The sequence below is a fragment of the Ciconia boyciana genome, chromosome 6 (assembly GCF_034638445.1).
Source record: "Ciconia boyciana chromosome 6, ASM3463844v1, whole genome shotgun sequence".
In the NCBI taxonomy this organism is placed as follows: domain Eukaryota; kingdom Metazoa; phylum Chordata; class Aves; order Ciconiiformes; family Ciconiidae; genus Ciconia; species Ciconia boyciana.
In genome coordinates this window covers 46,070,219-46,087,289 of record NC_132939.1, presented here as the reverse complement: position 1 = coordinate 46,087,289, position 17,071 = coordinate 46,070,219, and the positions used below count along the sequence as shown (strand labels likewise).

The following is a 17,071-nucleotide window of genomic DNA, read 5'->3' as shown; positions in this document are numbered from 1 at the left end:
AAGAATCTCTTATTTTCTTTCCTTAAGCTTATATAAAAGGGGCTGCATTTCAGGAATAATGTTAATTCAAGCAGTGGGTAGACAACAGCCAGTCACAGCTTAGCACCTCCAACGTTAACTTTTAATTTCAGGTGTCCAATAACAAGACATACATGACCTTCTTATGAAGGACCATACAATAATCTTGGATATAAAAAACTTTAGAAATACACAGTCTACCTGTAGATTACCTGTAAAATGGAAAAACCTGGAACGTGCTAGATGCAAAGAAGAGTAAGTGCAAAAGTGCACCTTACTATCACTAGTTTGCAAGCAGGCTCCATTCATTGCTCTATACCAGACCACACTGCTTGCACAATTCGTCTTATTTGGATGGCGTTCAGACACTGCTCTCCACCTTAGCCTAAAGAAGGAAATCACTAGAAAACTAAGAACAGCAGCCTGCCTTCTACATGGATTAGATCTAAACCAGTTTATTAATCCCTATATTCTTCAACTAGTCAGTTCAGGATCCAGTCTTAAGCCCTTACAGATGATGATACACTTTATTTCAAAGAGTTGCATACCTTCAGGACTTGGCATTCATGCAGATATGGGGGCAAGGTGAATGTCCAAAGCAAACAGACAACCATGCATCACCCTGCAACTAAGCTCAGATCCTGGGAATCACAGGGAATAAAATCAAGTCTATACCACCTAGCTCAAGAAGTTTCCTCCCTAGCTTCAGACTGAGTTTTGACATTCACCTTCTGCTACGAAGTATTCTCAAGAGAACTAGAATACAAATAAATTAGTTTTGGACTCATGCTTTAAACCAGACTAGGTAGAGATCTGAGACTTTGCATGAATTAGCAGTCTTCACTGCTGTCAAACTCAGATAGCATATTACTAACTTTTACCTCCCCTATTCAGTAACTCTAATGCTTTTGTCTTCTCCCAGCACACATAGTGGAAAAGCCATGTGGACACTAGTAATATAAACATTAGCACAATAAAACTGCATCACTGTTAATCAGTTTGAGTATGAAAAGGTGAAAGTCATGTTAAGTCTGGAGCCAGGCATCAGTCTTGCCCAGTTTTGATCATTAATCATATTTGTTTGCAATTATAGAGGTTATTAGCACATTACATTTTTGCTATAGCAAGACAGAACCCCAGAGGCATTCTGTCTTCTGAGGCTTTTAAAATAAAAATTTCACAAACTCCTAAGAAGTTGTCAGCAAAAGAAAGAGAGAAGCACAAAGACAGAAGACAGATTTCACTCATAGTTGCTGTTACCTTTACAAATCAAACCAAACCAAACAAAATCATCTGGGGTCATCACCTTGTGTATCCACTCCACAACTGCACTGAGGGTTTCACTATACTTTCAGATTGTTCCTGTCTCCAGGCTCTTGCAGACAAGAGTCCAGCTCAGGAACAGAGAAGCTGCCTGGGACTATGCTGTTATATTTTCATAAAGTGCCTTTCTTCCTCTATTCTCCCTAAAATCTGCTTTGTGTTAGCATTTTCAAAAAGGAGGAATAATATAATAAATTTCTAACTATAAGGTCTTCCATGTAGCTACAGAACTTTCTTGATGTTTCTTGCCAGTTGTTCAAAAGCTAAATTCTGGTGGAAAAATGACACCTTTTTTACTTAGAACTTCACTTTCTTGAGAAAAAGAATTAATGCACTATTCACCTAATGCCACTAAGGAGGAAAAGAAAATAAAACAGAAAAATATGGCAAAATGTCTCCATACACCTTACATTGTTAATATATACAGTAAAAAAAAATGACCAGCCTGTAGGTTCTTTCCTTCATCATCTGAACTCACCATATCAAACACAGCCTCATAAAGACAACCTGGAACTGAACAACCCACCATACTACTTAGCTTAGCTGTTACTCAGCAAGCTATATTCTGAAAAAGACTTGGAAAAGAGAATTGATTTCTTAGTTCACAATCACCCTATTTCACTAATACTAATTGAATTGCTAAATTCCATGAAGCAGGAAACAATCAGTGTAATGCTGTGGGACCCTCAAAATAACACAGAATTAAAAAAGCAATGTGATAATAGCTGTATTTTCAGAATGAGTGACAACCCACTAGTGGCTGAGTGTTCAATTTGAGTGAAAAATCAGGTCAGAAGCATTTTTAATGTTCCCTAGAGGTAGTAATTCTTAGTATTTCTTTAATAGAATAAATCCTGTTAAACTTTCAGGAACTTTGATAGGAAACTGTCTATTCAGACACTACAAAAAACCCCCAAATGATAGCTTGCAGATTTAGCTTCCTGTCTGTAGATACTCATGAGAATCTCTGCCTTCTCTCTCATTACACCAGTGGCATATAGCTCACACACAACTTCTGCCTCACCATGAAATGAGGATGAGGCCATAGGGATGAGAGGTACCACACTTACCACACCTGCTACCACACTTTCATTGTAGTGGTGGCTTGTTTCAGAATCCTGAGCAGCTTTGCAGAAATGCTGACTTTTATTCTGCCTTTTATTTCATCTGAAGGGATCTGTCCTCAAGGGCTTGAGCCCACTGCACAACAGTATCTACGACTGATATTCTCCTACAGTTGCAGTACTAACCACCAGTGAACTGTTTTCTGGACAATCTGGTTAAAAGTTTCCACACTGCCTGACTCCCTCTTCCTTTGAGCATCATCCTTACTTTTGGTTAGATCATCTGTGACACCTTTATGCTTCTTCTCTGCAGAGCCCCATAGCTATCCTCAGATAGGCTGTTAGAGGAGAAGGCCTATTCAAGCTTCTCAGGCATTTTTGAACATTTGTGTGTGTGTGTGTGTGTTTATACAGAGGTTCTGCCTGGTTCCTCTTTTATCTCTGCAACTTTTCACAGCCTTTTATCTTTAAATGCTTGCAGTTTATTCTGTAATCTGCTTTACGACTTGTGTCTCCAATCCCTCTAGTTGGTATCTAGGATACTAAATACATGTGAAACAGTAACCCCAAATAAGATGCTGATGAGGGAATCAGGGCCCTAGTGTAAGCAATCAATAGAAAAGAGAGTGAAGAAGAAAAACAGCTGTTCCTGCAGGAAGGACCAGAGTAGTTTCTGAGACACACAGACTGGGCACAGCAGCCTCTGATGCATACCAGTGGCTTGGTGCAAAGCTGAAGAAAATACCATTCCCCAGTTTCCAAGAACAAACATTTTGCTCTAGTTAGTTCAATCACTGCAATATTTAGCACTGTTCTTGGAGCTATATACCTCTTCTAGTGACAAGGAAGCTTTGAGTGACGCACCCACCATGGTTCTGCTAGCCTACCCCTAGCCAAACTAGGGTTCTATCTAAGCCTTCACACTCTTAGTTAAATGGCAGGCTAAACCCTTTGTTTCAGCTTCAGAGAGGATAAGTTTAATACAGTGCAGCTAGCCTAGTCCTACAGAAGGAAACATGAGCTGAAGTTCTCAGTTCTCACTGGATTGTAAGTATTCCCAGAGAGGGTGACTACCCTGAACTTTGTAGTTGTTATCTAGGCTATATTCTTCCTGCAGCTCTAGCTGCTGCCTTCCATCATTAATATTAATCAACAATCCTCATGCATGCCCTGCATAAATATTTACAGAGACAGGGAAGGATAGAAAAATGCTACCTACAGTTATCACAGACACACCTAACAACAACAGTACCCAGAGGAGATGGAGAAAATCTCTTGCAGAGGTTAAAATTACAGGGTGGCAACTGTGAGAGTGCTCTTAAAGCTGTGAAAAAGAAGGCAGAATTCAGCACACAAACACCTTCATGTAAATCCACTCAGCAAACCAGTTTGGTCAATATATTGAGAGCTCCATTTTTACATTTACTTGTACATTTATGTGTAACCTTACTTTATATACTGTACTAAAAACTCAACTTGAACTATACCGTAGACCAGAACTTTTGCCTCAACTATACATATACTACAGTGTTGACATAATTTTATTTATTCTGATAATCCCAGTATATTCCATTCCTACACTGTCACTGTCATGTTCCAATGTGCTGTAGGGTCTTTTTTATTGACTATGGCTATTCACCCTATAAAATTTCTGGTAGGATAACTGGAGTTTTTGGCAGGTGGCAAAGTGTGGGAACCAGTTGGAACTGTACAATAAGTGCATTAGCTGAATGTTTGTGCTAGAGGATCAGCAATAAAATCACTGACATTAATAATGGGAATGTCATCTTTAAGTTTCAGAGCTAAATATCCAAGAGATGAATTGGGTAGTTCACCCCTATGCAAACTTTTCTTTCAGCTTGTGAAAACACTGCATTAGTGATACTCAAGTCATGTTTTCAGAGTTTTCCCAGCAAAACAAAAGGTCAGAAACATAATTTTTTAAAGCATTCTAGACCATAATTTGTCCATATATTCCATTACAGCACCATCACAAATTACTGTGGGCCATGGGTAATACGGGTTCATAAAGACTACACTGTACCTGCTAATAGGTCTGCATCAATGAAAAATAGATTGGGTCCTCATTTACTGAGACCTTAACAGCAGATAAACCTGTTTGAATTAATTAGCCACTAGGGAATGATGAAGATTTGATTCTATAAGTCTCAGTGAATTTCCTTTAGGAACTTTCACCTCTACTGATTGACTTCACTATGCAGCTGATTCACAAGTCTCAACTGTGTCTTTCTGAACTAAGGGGCTTTTCTGCAAGACCGAAGAAAAATGTAAAGAATGTCCTGGCCCTTTATTACAGGCCAAGCTTAAACAACAGACTATCTTTGAGCCAAAGCCTAAAGCAAAGAGGAGCCATTTTAGCCAAGTTTTTTTCCCAGCCACATCTTTAGGGATCTTCCTCTTCCAACTCTATGAAACTCAGCCTTTGCTCCCTTCTGTTTAGTCTTTTTAATCCCAGGAGGAATAAATTCCCTGCACAGCTGAACCCAGACTGTTACCTAGGAACCACTACATGCAGGGTAGGCAGCTGTGTTTCTTCTTCTTGCTGAGAAAGTTTTTTCCCTGCCAGTTCTTGAGAAAGATGAAAGCATCCCAGCATCCCCACCCCCACTTTCCTAGTCTTCAGCACTGGCACTCACCTGTGGAATTTGTCCCTGGCTCACAGGATGCAGCACTGTGAAGGCTGTTCTGGAATCCATTCAGTTGCCTTTCAGTGGAGGTCACCCTAACAGGTAAAAGCATCAAATGAGACAGAGATAAGAAGGGATATACCACAGAAGAATAAAAGTCTCAAACAAAAAATTGAGAATTCTCCTAGTTTACATAATCTCACTGGGACTGTAGCTATGAAGCCGTGCCTGAGCATAGTATGAAAAAGACAGTGACAGCAACCAACTTCAAAAAGGCAGAGCAAGACAAGAACACTCAAGCCACCAGCAAGACTTTGATGTGCCTAAAACACTTAATTGTCCCACGTGCCTTGGAAGCTGATTCTGGAGGATAAAGGACATAGTAAATGGTATTTGACCACCAAAGCACAACTCAACTAATAATGCTGTGGTCACCTCATTCCAGTGATTTGAATTAAAATGATTAAGCAACCTTAGAACAGAAATGCACACACTGGCAAAAACATGTTACATTCAAAAGTTAATTCCTTGCATCTTGTCTCAGCAGAGATAGCTCATTTAGGCAAGATTTCTCACTTGTCTTGGAAACTGAGACCTACAGGATGCATTTAATCTCCAGTAGTCCAGTGCCAGTCCTCAAGCACATACTTTATGCAAATCCTCCTGCATTTATCTCAGCATTTGAGTTACAGCAAAACTATACTCTCTAGAGTACAACTGCACTTCCTTTACCTGTTATAAAGATTCATTACCAAACTGAGACCTTGCCCTCCTACATAAAAAATGGGTCTACTCACAAGGTGAGGTCAAGCTATCCAGCCGCAATGATCTATTCTGTGTTTAAAATCTATACAATTGTTGTGGTTTAACCGCAGCCGGCAACTAAGCACCACACAGCACACTAAGCACCAAAACTAGCACAACAATTTATCCATCTGTTCCTGGTTTGTCCTCTCCTCCCTTATCCCTCCTTGCCTTTCTTCCTTCCTGCCCAACTCTATTCTGATCACTCCAGACTTCTGCGTGTACACTCCTGTCTCTCTGCCAGAGTCCTTCTCCTTCACTCGTTCAGCTCTGCAGCATTACAGAGTTACTGTGAGCTCTTCCCAAGAGCAGCACTGTAATCTCTAATCCCCATGCGATGCCCTGATGACTAACAGACCCAGGCACACGTGTGCAGTTTCTATAGTTTTGTCTGAAACCTTTTGCTTTCAGATTTCAAAGTCAGCAAGTTGCCAGTAATCCAGGTGCTCCTGGCAGCTAAAAGGCCAGTAAGGGTCTCCTGTATTTTATCTCCATTGGATTTTAGTGAAATAAATTGGAGTCCATACAGGAAGGGAGAGGGGTGCAGATATGACATTTGCAAAACACAACCCGTTACTTCATCAGCCATAATTTGAAATGCTATTGTCAAATGAGGTGCCTGCTTCTATGTTTATTGTCTCTTGGAGAGAATTTTGGATCTGTACGTATGGTTTCTTTTGCTGCTGATACTGCATGGTCCTTCTGGGAGCTGATAATCCAGATGGATCTTTATGGTTCTTATGTAGAGATTCCATGCTCATGATTAACTTGTCCACTTTGTTAACGCAGCACAACTGACAGCCAAATTCAGCTCACCCTTCTGTAGGTAGAATGCAAGACTAGTGGTTGAAAATGTCATCAAGAGTGCCAGCAAGTACAACAACAACAACAAAAAAAAAAACCAAAACAGGGAACAGTCACACTTCTACCTTAAAGCGTGGTTTACGTTTAGAGAATCTCTTTCTCTCCACAGACTTGCCCTTCTTTTCTGCCTACCCACAGTGTACCTTGATTCTTGCAGTTTCAACAGTCACCTCCACACAGCTCATTCTCAGATCTGCTTCTGGGTCTTTGATCTCCCACCATGCTAAGCTCACCCCTCAAGTTCTCTCTGCTGTCCTGATGGAAGCTCCAGTGCCAGAACATATTCACTGCTTAAACTAAGTTAATCCCTTTCCACTTACTTTCTCCTTTGGTTGGCTGAAACCCTACTGTCTTTTTCAGTTTCCTGCTTTTAATGTCTGTGTTGTTTTTGCTTCCACTTCTCCAACGCAATCCATTGTTATGTTCTCCATTTCTTCTTCTTCAATACTAACAAAAACACTGTCCCCACTGTCCCCTCCACTTAAGTACGTCATTGCCCTTTTCTATCCTCTTACACAGCTAACTCCTCCTTGAAACTGATACTGACTTCCTTCATTTAGGCACTAAACCAGCCCTAAGCTGCCCAGCCTTGAACTGCAAATTTGGAGGATGCTCTTGTTCCACAGGTGACAAAGAAATACTTTCTTGACTAAATTTTGAACACCTTTGTTTTAACAATCTATTCCTGGGATGCTATGAACGCATTCAATGGTCCAGGGGGGGACAGAACTGACACTAACAAATTCACATCACAAGAAGCCCAGGCTTGACAAGAGGACAGCAACAGATGTGAAGACCCAGAGCCAGGGAGGCTTGTTCCTCTTTGTTGCTCTTGGACAGGGTATCTCCGCATATGTATCTGTGTGTATGATCTGAGGCTAGCCAAGGGCTAAGAGCTACAGGCCTAGTGAGCCCAGCTGTGTCAGGGTGTTAAATCAAGGCACGTCTCTCAGATGCACTGCTTTTGCTGCCAAAAATGTCAAAGGGTCAGGCAGCCTGATTAACCCAGATGCTCAGGAGCTAAAAAACAAGCGTGCTGCAGTACAGCAGTAGCAAAAAAGTGAAAGGGGTTCCAGTAACAGTTACATGATTGCTCTCCTGCTGCCTGTCCTCTTTTCAGTGGGCACTCAGTTTGTATGTGTGATGCACCCGTCTCACTTAAGACACTTCACGCATGCCTATGAATAAGCACACACGGGCAAGACAGGATACAAACCAGAACCATAGTGTTTTACAGGGCTCGCTCTGTGGCCGTCATTATACTTTTGGCACATTTGCCAGGCTTGGCCAGCCTGTCCTAGAACAGCTGGCTACTGCTGTATCCAATTGCAGTCAGAACTCCACCCCGTTGTGGGATGGATTTCCTGAACCCTGGAGAAATGCATCACCTCTACCCTATTTCTGTACTAGCTACAATAGAGCAGAACTTTGGCTCTTCTGCTGCTGGCACCATGCAAAGCAAATATGCAAAAGAACAAGAAGGTAGACAGATTTTGTGCTGCGGTGTTGGGACTTGAAGGGAATAGTTGTTTTGAAAGGCTTCCTGAATAGACTTGTTGGGAATGACATTTACAGAGAAGTTCAATACAAGAAATTATGCCATGTTGATCAACATCCCCAATAGTTTGTGATGTTCCAGTCTATTGCTGGTAAACTCAGTGATCTTCTTGGGCTTGCTCTCTCCCTGATAACATCTTGATCTACATGCTCCTTTTCTCTACCTGGCATTTCCTCTCTTTATATACAGTGGTCTAACATTGACAGCTGAATTTTTCTGAGATCTTTTATTTGACTGATAGTTCTGTTCACAGGCTGTTCAAGGCCCTGCTCTACTTGATGCTGTCATAGTTAGAGAGCAGGTTTCTGAGAAGTTACTATAGGAATGATAGCGCAGAAATTTCTATTTATTGTGACTTAGTCATTCCTAAAAGCAGAAAGATTTTCTGTCTACCACCTGTACCAGTTCGCTCTGCGTTCTGACAGTTGAGCTAATATATTTTTCTACTTTGCATGCTGTCATCTGTAATGTGAAGATTCGATACACCAAATGCTGCTTCCAGGGACATCTGCTTCATTCCATGGCTTACAAATACTATATCTGTGATCTCTGTCTCAAAATGTTGCTCTCAGCTATCAACAGGTCTCTTCATGATTCACAGACCTGCCAAGAGTAGTGGCAACATGAGCAGTGGAAAGGACCCAGTCTGACTCTTGGAAAGAAAGAAGAGCTTCTTGTGTTAGCTGTTCAAAAACTATCTTTCTCTACTTGTGATATGAGCACATTTAATCAAAACTATGGAGCCCCATGAGACCATTTTATGGGGCTACATTTCAGTGTAGAGCTACATATTAAACCATTTCTCCCAGTTAGTCTTTTTCCACACCTTAATATGGGCCCCAGTTTTCCACTCTGTTAGCTTAAGCAAGGAGTCTGCTTTGGACACAATCCATTATAAAGTGTCCTACCTACCACCTTTTACAAGTTGAGACACTGAGAAAACAAGAGAGGCCAGGAACTGGAAAGACAAGACTAAATTGTCTGGCTGTTCCATTACTTTTTTCCTTTATATTTTAACCAGGGAAGTGTCCAAGTTACTAGATAGTTTTTGAATTAGTCAGTAATGCTTGTCTTTAGCATCTCATTCTGTTTGTAGTTGAGTTTTCTACTTCTTACTCTTTTCTTCCTCTTCTGGAAGCCACGTGTGCTGGCTGGGAGAGAATTGATAATGCATGCAAGGAAGAGATAGGTCAAAGAAACAAAAGTTGATTTCAGTTTGTCTTTACAGTCCAGTCTCTGGAGAAATTCTACAAACAACTTTGAAAAGATGATCTTTATTAAGATGTTAAACAAAAGCCAGGTGGTGCAAGAGCAGAGAAATAAGGTCTGGCTTACTGAAATATATGGGGGAAAAAAAAAAGAGACACGAGAGCTTTAACAACAGAATGGGATTAGTTTCAATGAGTCTTGTGGAAATAATACATAGCACTGAGATCTTCTTTGAGGAAAGAGATCAGGAAAACAGCCAACAAGTATTAGGGGGTGAGAGTGGGCAGCAAATCAAAAAAGACCTGACAGAAATGAAGCAGCCAAAAAGCCAAAATTAGATTAGATGTTATGGAGAGGGATATTTACCATGTCATAACCCAAGGATATGGTAGTCCCACACTCGAAAAGTACAATTGTGGGTGCCACAATGCAAGCACTCTGACAAACTGAAGAAAATACAGTAAATTCAAGACAATTAAGAACTTGGCAGGTGGAACTACTATCTGAGGTTAACAAAACCTCAACAAGTCTAAGCAACATTAGGAAACTCCAAGGAGTAGAAGGATATTCAAAAGATGGAAAGTATTTGCAAGGGAAAGTGTTTAGGGTGGTTCAGGGAGGAGGAACAAGGTACAACAGCATGAAACAAAGCAAAAACTCAGATTGTACATCAGAAGAAACATTCTGTTTGGTTGTCTAGATTCTTAAATAGTCTTCTATAGCACATGGTGGGGTTTCTGCCATTGGAGTTTTTTGAAAGCAGATTACACAGTGTCCAAGAATACTTTGTACAGAATAACCAGGGACTGTAAAGAACAGGTTAGAGCATGCAAGACATCTTCTCTAATCTATATTCCTTTGACACAGAGGCTTCTCTCCATTCACTCTCAGAGGAGATGCATCTCTGGTCTTTTCCTGACAACAATGAATGGATTAGACTGAGACATAGCAGTTTTTAAATGATCAGCTCTCAGTATGCTGGAAATATAGCTGGGCACTGCTGTTTTCCATGTAAGTGAAAAAATCTCACTGCAAGATCCCATGAATGGCAAGAATGGGTTTGGAGCCCCATGCTGGAGACTCAAAGGCAACTTGGAAAGTATTTCCGGAGTGGCTCCTTGCAGCCTTCAATACTTGGACTAGTTTTCTGAAATTCTGAAGGAATCTTTTGCTTTTTTCCCCCCTTCTGCGCATTTTTGGTGCTGAACTTTTTCCGGTTTTCCCACACTCCTGCCTGTCACAGAGCAGAGACCACAAAAATGCAGCAAAGTAAAGTCTGTCCAAGGAGCTGCAATTCCATCTCACAAGGATAAACATTTCCTCTGCCAAGAAGTGAGCACAGCACACCGGCATCTTCAAATACACATCCCTGCTGCCCGGCAGAGAAACCCACTGACACAGCCTGTCACCTGTACTAACATGAGCTACCCAACATAAAAGAAATCAGACAGCAAACCCACCAGCATATACCTGCCAGACCTGATGCTCACATCTGCATTGGCTGAGCTGACAAAGTCTACTAACGTCTTGTTTTCTTTTTAAATAGTTTTGGGGGATTAATTCAGTGTGCTATCTCTTAAGATAGCAAGAGTACAGGCAGGAGAAACACAAGCTTCCCCAAAGCAGTTCTGCCCAAGCTCCTTAAATACGCCTTGCTGTTCTAGATTTGATCCACACACACTGACAGTGCCCTAGCATCTTCATAAGGTGTCTTTCATCAGTAATGTTTTACTAAAATTTCTCTCTTTAAACAGGAAAGGAACACAGAATCAGGAAACCTCACAGGAACCTGCTCTGAAAGCTTTACAACTCTTCTGGCTGTAGAGTAAGTATAAGGGAGGAAGTTATGAATGCAATTTTTGCCCTTCAGTATTCAGGGATGAAACAAGTCTGACGATATATAAGGAAAAACCTGATGAAGGATTTAGTCTAAAGCAGTTCTGTCATTTAAGAGGAGATAAGATAAACAGAGAGCTGAGGACGCTACCAAGAAAGGTAAAGGATAAGAAGAAAACCCAGAAGTCTTGCTCACCTTCTCTCATAATGCATAAAAGAGAAGACACACCAAGAAATGGAAAGGAAGGAAACTTACAATCAGTAAGCAACATTTCACAGTGAATTTTTTTGTTTTTAAAGATAACACACTTCAAATCTATCTGCCTTAGAATGGCAAGCACTATATAACTAAAAGCTTAGTAAAAGTTAAAAGAAGGATCTCTACAGATAATGAGGAAAGCTATCGTTACATTAGGCACAATAGAAACACTTTAAATGAAATAAACACTTGCACTTGAAGGCATAAGTCAATCGTGTGTTAAATTTATGGGGAAACTTGGCTCAAGGGCAGACTAGCTTGTTAAGGTTATTGGGTTTTTTTTTTTTTGGCAGCTTCTTCTGACCCACCAGATTCTAGCCCCCATCAAAGATTAAACATGGAGGGAGTGACTCAAGTGCCTAAACATAGATGTCTAGCACCATACTTGTTACTCTCAAGTTATTTGAGACATCTGCATGGGACTGGCAGATATCACACAAGATCTACAGAAGACTTATGCTCATCTGGAGCAGCAGCTAGAGGTCAGGTGGAATAGCCCTGGGCATCTAAAATGTCACTAGCAACCTGTATTTAGGTAACTGAATCCCACCCTGGATCAGATACTTCTCTGATTCAGTCTAGCAGTTCCTACGTCCTTATGTTTGCACTACCTACAGTCTTATCTACCTTACTACTGTGAAACAGGAAACTGCAACATAGTGCACACCTATTTCAGTACACACAGCTAAGGTTATTCTGAGATTTATTTTGGACAGCATAGCCAAAAAGATCTATGTCCAAGTCGCATGTAGACAGGTTCTTCTCCGACATTCCTTCTCAGAGGAACCAGTGCCAACTCCCTGTTGTGGATGGGAAGAGATAAAACTTACTTGGAAATCCTCTGGGCTGCAGCCTTTCTGACCACTGCCTGCCTGTGGCTTGCTGGAGGCTTTGGAACCAGCTGAGAACGCATACTCTGGGACGGCATCACTTTGTGCAAACTGGCTGCCTTCTGGATACTACAAGTGGCACTTGATGTCTTGTGGGCGTCAGAGCCAGCTGGCATAGATATATGGCTGGTGCTGGATTGTGAGTAGTTGGCAAAGAGAGCCTGGTAAAAAAAAAAAAGAAAAAAGAAAAAAAAAAACATAGTAATCAGTGATTACCTCTCTGAATGTTGCTGAGAGAGCTGATGGAGGTGGGTGACATTTTTGTGAGGGATAATATCTGTCTGGTGAAGGCAACCCCAGGGCTCCAGGGACAGTCCCACGCATAAAAAGAAGAGTTAAGTGGTCAACTCAATGAAGTGTTTCTTAGAGCTGAATTTTATACCCTTGGAAACTGGGACTAGCTTCTAGGAAGGCAGACAAGCTCATTACAGAATACTATTCTGGATTAAAAAACAAGAGGTCCTATCCTCAATCTAATCTTGCAGTGGGCTCCCATCCACAAAGAAGTAAAGCTTTTATTGCTTTGAGTGACTTTCTGCATTTATCTTGCTGAATTATTCTTTGTGTGGGAGGTGGGATTGAGACACAATTCTAGGAACAAAAAAGATTATGGGGAAGATGTTACAATGCCAGGTTCTTCAGTCTAACCCTGTAGGTGCTTGGAATAACAGAAAGGCTCTAGGGTACCTTCTCTGAAAAAGGGACTTTAGGTCAGCAGCTGACAAAAAGGAAATCCCCAGTAATACCAGGGAACAGAAAATATTTCTATTCCTATAGCAGGTGGGAGAGTGAGTATGTTGGAGATTTGTCACAGGGAACAAAAGAATCTGCATGTTATGAGACTGAGCAGTGGACTGGCAAAGCAGGGAGTGGGGAATGGTTCCCTACGGGAGCTCTGCAAACTGCTCAACTCTTTTCAGAAAGGAGCAACCTGCTGGGAGTTCTGCCTTGTCTTTCCTCGAAGTCAGTCAGATTCCCAGGGCAAAGAAGCAATACCGTAACCATGTAGTTTGGCAGCTGGAGGTCAGTGATAGGAGATGAGGGGAATAGCTGAGCACTTGCCAGTCACCTCAGCATGACCCTGGGAGCAGTGCCCTTCACTGCGTTTGTCCTCAGTTTCTTCTCTGGTGAAAAACACACAAAGCCACAGCGAGTGGGCTCCAGGCTCCAGAGAAAACCACAGTCTGAGGGCTGGCTGAGTCTCAGCACACAGACAGGAAAAGCCCCTCTCCCCCGCAATTCTCTGGCAAATGGCAGGGCAGTGGTGTGTGGGAAGGCGTTTCTGACAGGCAGAGCTCTAGGGAGAAAAGGAAGTGCAGGAGCCAAAACAGGCCTGTTTCCTAACTAGAGCTCACTGACAAGATGCCCTTGAGCTCCCAATCCTTCTTAACCTCTCCCTTCCCTGAAGCTCTAGCTTGATCTCAGCTTTCAGATTTTGAATAAGTAGCTGGTACAAGTGCAGAAGTCTGGAAAACAGCAGTCACACCCCACCTCCCCCCAGCAAAAGAAACTAAAATGGAACTTGGTTTAGTCTCTTGCATCTTAGAGTCTGACACATCATGGGGTCGGGATGAAGACCCTCAAGTCACTGCACCCCCTTCTTATTCAGAGGTCACATTTCATTGTGCTCTGTTTGATATTGTGCATATTGTATTATGCATATGTAAGTTGTTGTTCTTGTTATTAAAATCACTAAGATCCTGGAGTCCACAAAGCATACAGTCTTAATCCCTTCCCTGTGTTATCATGCATTGGTAAGGAGGTCCACGACTCTGAAGAAACAGCAAACGTGGATGCTCTAACAAAATCTGATCAGCAAAAGCTGGGCTGAGACCTGCCTAAAGAAAGGTCATGTTTTTCTTGGGGATAATGGACTTCCAAAAAGGCCTTTGTCTCCACGCTGTGCTGAGATTCTGGCTGCCTTCCAGGCAAGGATGGGGAGACTGGAGGCTGACACGGACTATGGCTTCTGGATTCAGCTACAAAGCATACTGCCCTGCTGTGAACTCCATGGGGACAGGACAGGAAACCAGGAGAAGCTACTGTGCAAATAAAGAGGGTGGCTGGGGAGAGCAGAGCCTGACCACACAAAGGAAAGGCTGGGAAGAGATTTCAGCACATCCAAAAAGTAGGAGACAGACCTCATCACTAAGGATTCTGAAGGTTCAGGGTCTAAGGAGAGCAGAAGCCTAGACAAACCCTGACAGAGGCAGTGCTGAAGCAGGTAGCACCCTGCAACTATTGCTGCTGCAAGTAAAAAACTTTGAACCATACTTCCCAGGCTGGCAGATTTAACTTAATGTTGAGAAGACATTTGCTTCCTTGACAAGTTCTTAGGGCTACAAATGTGAAAAATACTTAGAACACTATGAGACTTTTTAGCTAAAAATCATGTAAAGCATTAATGAATTAGTTCTCTTGCATAATTCTCTGGGGAGGTAGGACAGCATTAACCCTGTCTTGCACATGAAGAATGTTAGCACTGACAAAGTGATTTTCCCTAAGCCACAGACTGAAGCAATATGAAAAGCTAGGTTGAGAGCTCAAAGACCTCAGAGAAGACCCTGACTCCCAATCCCATATTTGCCTCATTAGATCACACCTCTCCTTGCTTCCACACCTACACATGAACACCATACACAAAGAAAATCTTTTTTTAATTAGAAAATCTCAACATGTACAGCTTGTCAGTAAGGACGATGCACATCTAAGAGTATTACCCAGTAGCAGCTGAGCTCAGGCTGCTCATGATTTAAAAGCATGGAGGTACTGTAGTACTTTGAAGAAAAGCAGATATATTAATGATCTTCGAAAACAGAAAGAATGTTCCTGGCACTTACCATCCCTGTATCTAACACCCATCCCTAGCACAGTAATGGAACAAATGTTGCAAGCAAAAACATGTTCATTCTGTGACCTGAGGAGGTAATGAAGCTCAGTTCCTGTGAATCTGTCTTGGGGATGAATTTTACAATATCTAATATAAAGCATGCCCCAAATTATGCCTCCCCTCATGGGTTTAGGGCATTCTTGTGTTGATTTTCTGCTGTCTAATTAGGAGTGGCCTCATGCTGCAGCCTTTGCCTTAGTGGGAACAGTAGTTGAATTCCCTTTCCAGATATATAGCTCTCTATTTTCATGACATTTATATGAAACATAGCTTTGTGATTTCTATCCCATAGTCATTCAGTTTAAATTGGATCAGCAAGTCTGAAAATTATGAGAGACTCAGCAATGTATGAGAACTGACAGACAGATGCACGCACACGTGTACTGCATAAAGATCTGTGCAGCTAGTTCCAAATCACTAGCGCTGGAAACTGAGATGTTTATAAGCAATAAACAATGATGAGGATTTAAGTTTAAAAAAACAAAAAAAAAAGCAAACCCAACAAAATAAACCCCACCACTTTTAGAAAACTAAAACTGCAACTGCATTTCAGATGACATTGCAAAAATACGGAGAATTAAAAGGCTTGGAAGACCTTTGGAGTCATATAAATTGTTTAGTGGAGATTCTTTTGAACACATATTAATGCATTCAGTTAAATCAGTTTGAATGCAAGAATCAGTTGAGTAGAAAATTCACAAAGTGGCAATAAAGAACAGGCTCAAAATGTACTATTAACTGCCATAGTGTTAAACTGCAGTAAGAAAGGCATCTTGGGGTCATCAAGAAATTTAAAGAGCAGCAGCAAATTCATGGTATGCACAGACTGTCCTGAAGCATGTCTTCCTTGGTAAATTCTTCAGAACAAGACTAAAGTATACTAAAATAATTTGACTTGGTGCCTTCTCCTTTGTCTCTCTTTTGGTACTGGGAGCTCTCTGGGGCAACAATTGGGCCATATCATTGTATTGGAAAGACAGTTAATACATCTGGGCGTTACCATAATTCTAATAATAGTGACAGGATCAAAAACATGAGGACAAAATTTCAGCTGGTATAAATCAGCACAGACTACTGCTTTCAGAACAGTTGTTCTGCTTTACTTAGACTGAGACTTTGACTCATCAGTATCACAAGACTCAAATAGGAAAAATGGCAGTTAGCACATTTAGTGGGAAAACAATCTGAGGGAGAAAGCTGCAAAACAAGAATGAACAAGAGACTGGAGGGGAAGAGAGACTGCAAATCTGACAGCAGTCCAATATATAACAGATTAGAAAACAGTTTAATGATGTTTAAGGCTGCACTCAAAGAGGCCCTGTGTCCTCAGGCAGGAATAATGTAGTTCTAGGAATACTAGGAATATTATTCTGAATACTCAACATTCCCAGTCAGATCTAAATAAACTGTAGGGAATTCAGAAGAGAGTCACATACATTAAAAGAAAAAAATTTTGCTGAACTTCATAAAATGAGGAGTATTTCAGAGAACATACAATTTTTAAATGATTGAGAGGAGAATTGTTTAAGATTAATTTAGCCCAATGTTTTATAGCATAAAATCTACTTAAACTTCTGATTGAAAATGTGATCATAACTGACCACACAACTCATTAACATGATTTATGTATTGTTTAACATGAGCTTTTTTGATATAAGCAGGACTGATGGGGATCATTCCACTACACGACTGTACTTTTCTTGTTTTA

At 41.2% G+C, this 17,071-nt stretch overlaps 1 protein-coding gene across 6 annotated transcripts in view; it reads right to left on the bottom strand.

The window, feature by feature from the left end:
• TTLL5 (tubulin tyrosine ligase like 5) overlaps nucleotides 1-17,071 on the bottom strand; it is a 144,142-nt gene that overhangs the window by 5,342 nt on the left and 121,729 nt on the right. For all 6 annotated transcript variants that reach the window (XM_072865306.1, XM_072865307.1, XM_072865304.1 and 3 more), the window contains 2 exons: nucleotides 12,414-12,634; nucleotides 5,063-5,148 (listed from right to left, as the gene is read on the bottom strand). In XM_072865306.1, the coding sequence (XP_072721407.1) occupies nucleotides 5,063-5,148; nucleotides 12,414-12,634 (307 nt within the window). The remainder of the gene's footprint in view (nucleotides 1-5,062; nucleotides 5,149-12,413; nucleotides 12,635-17,071) is intronic.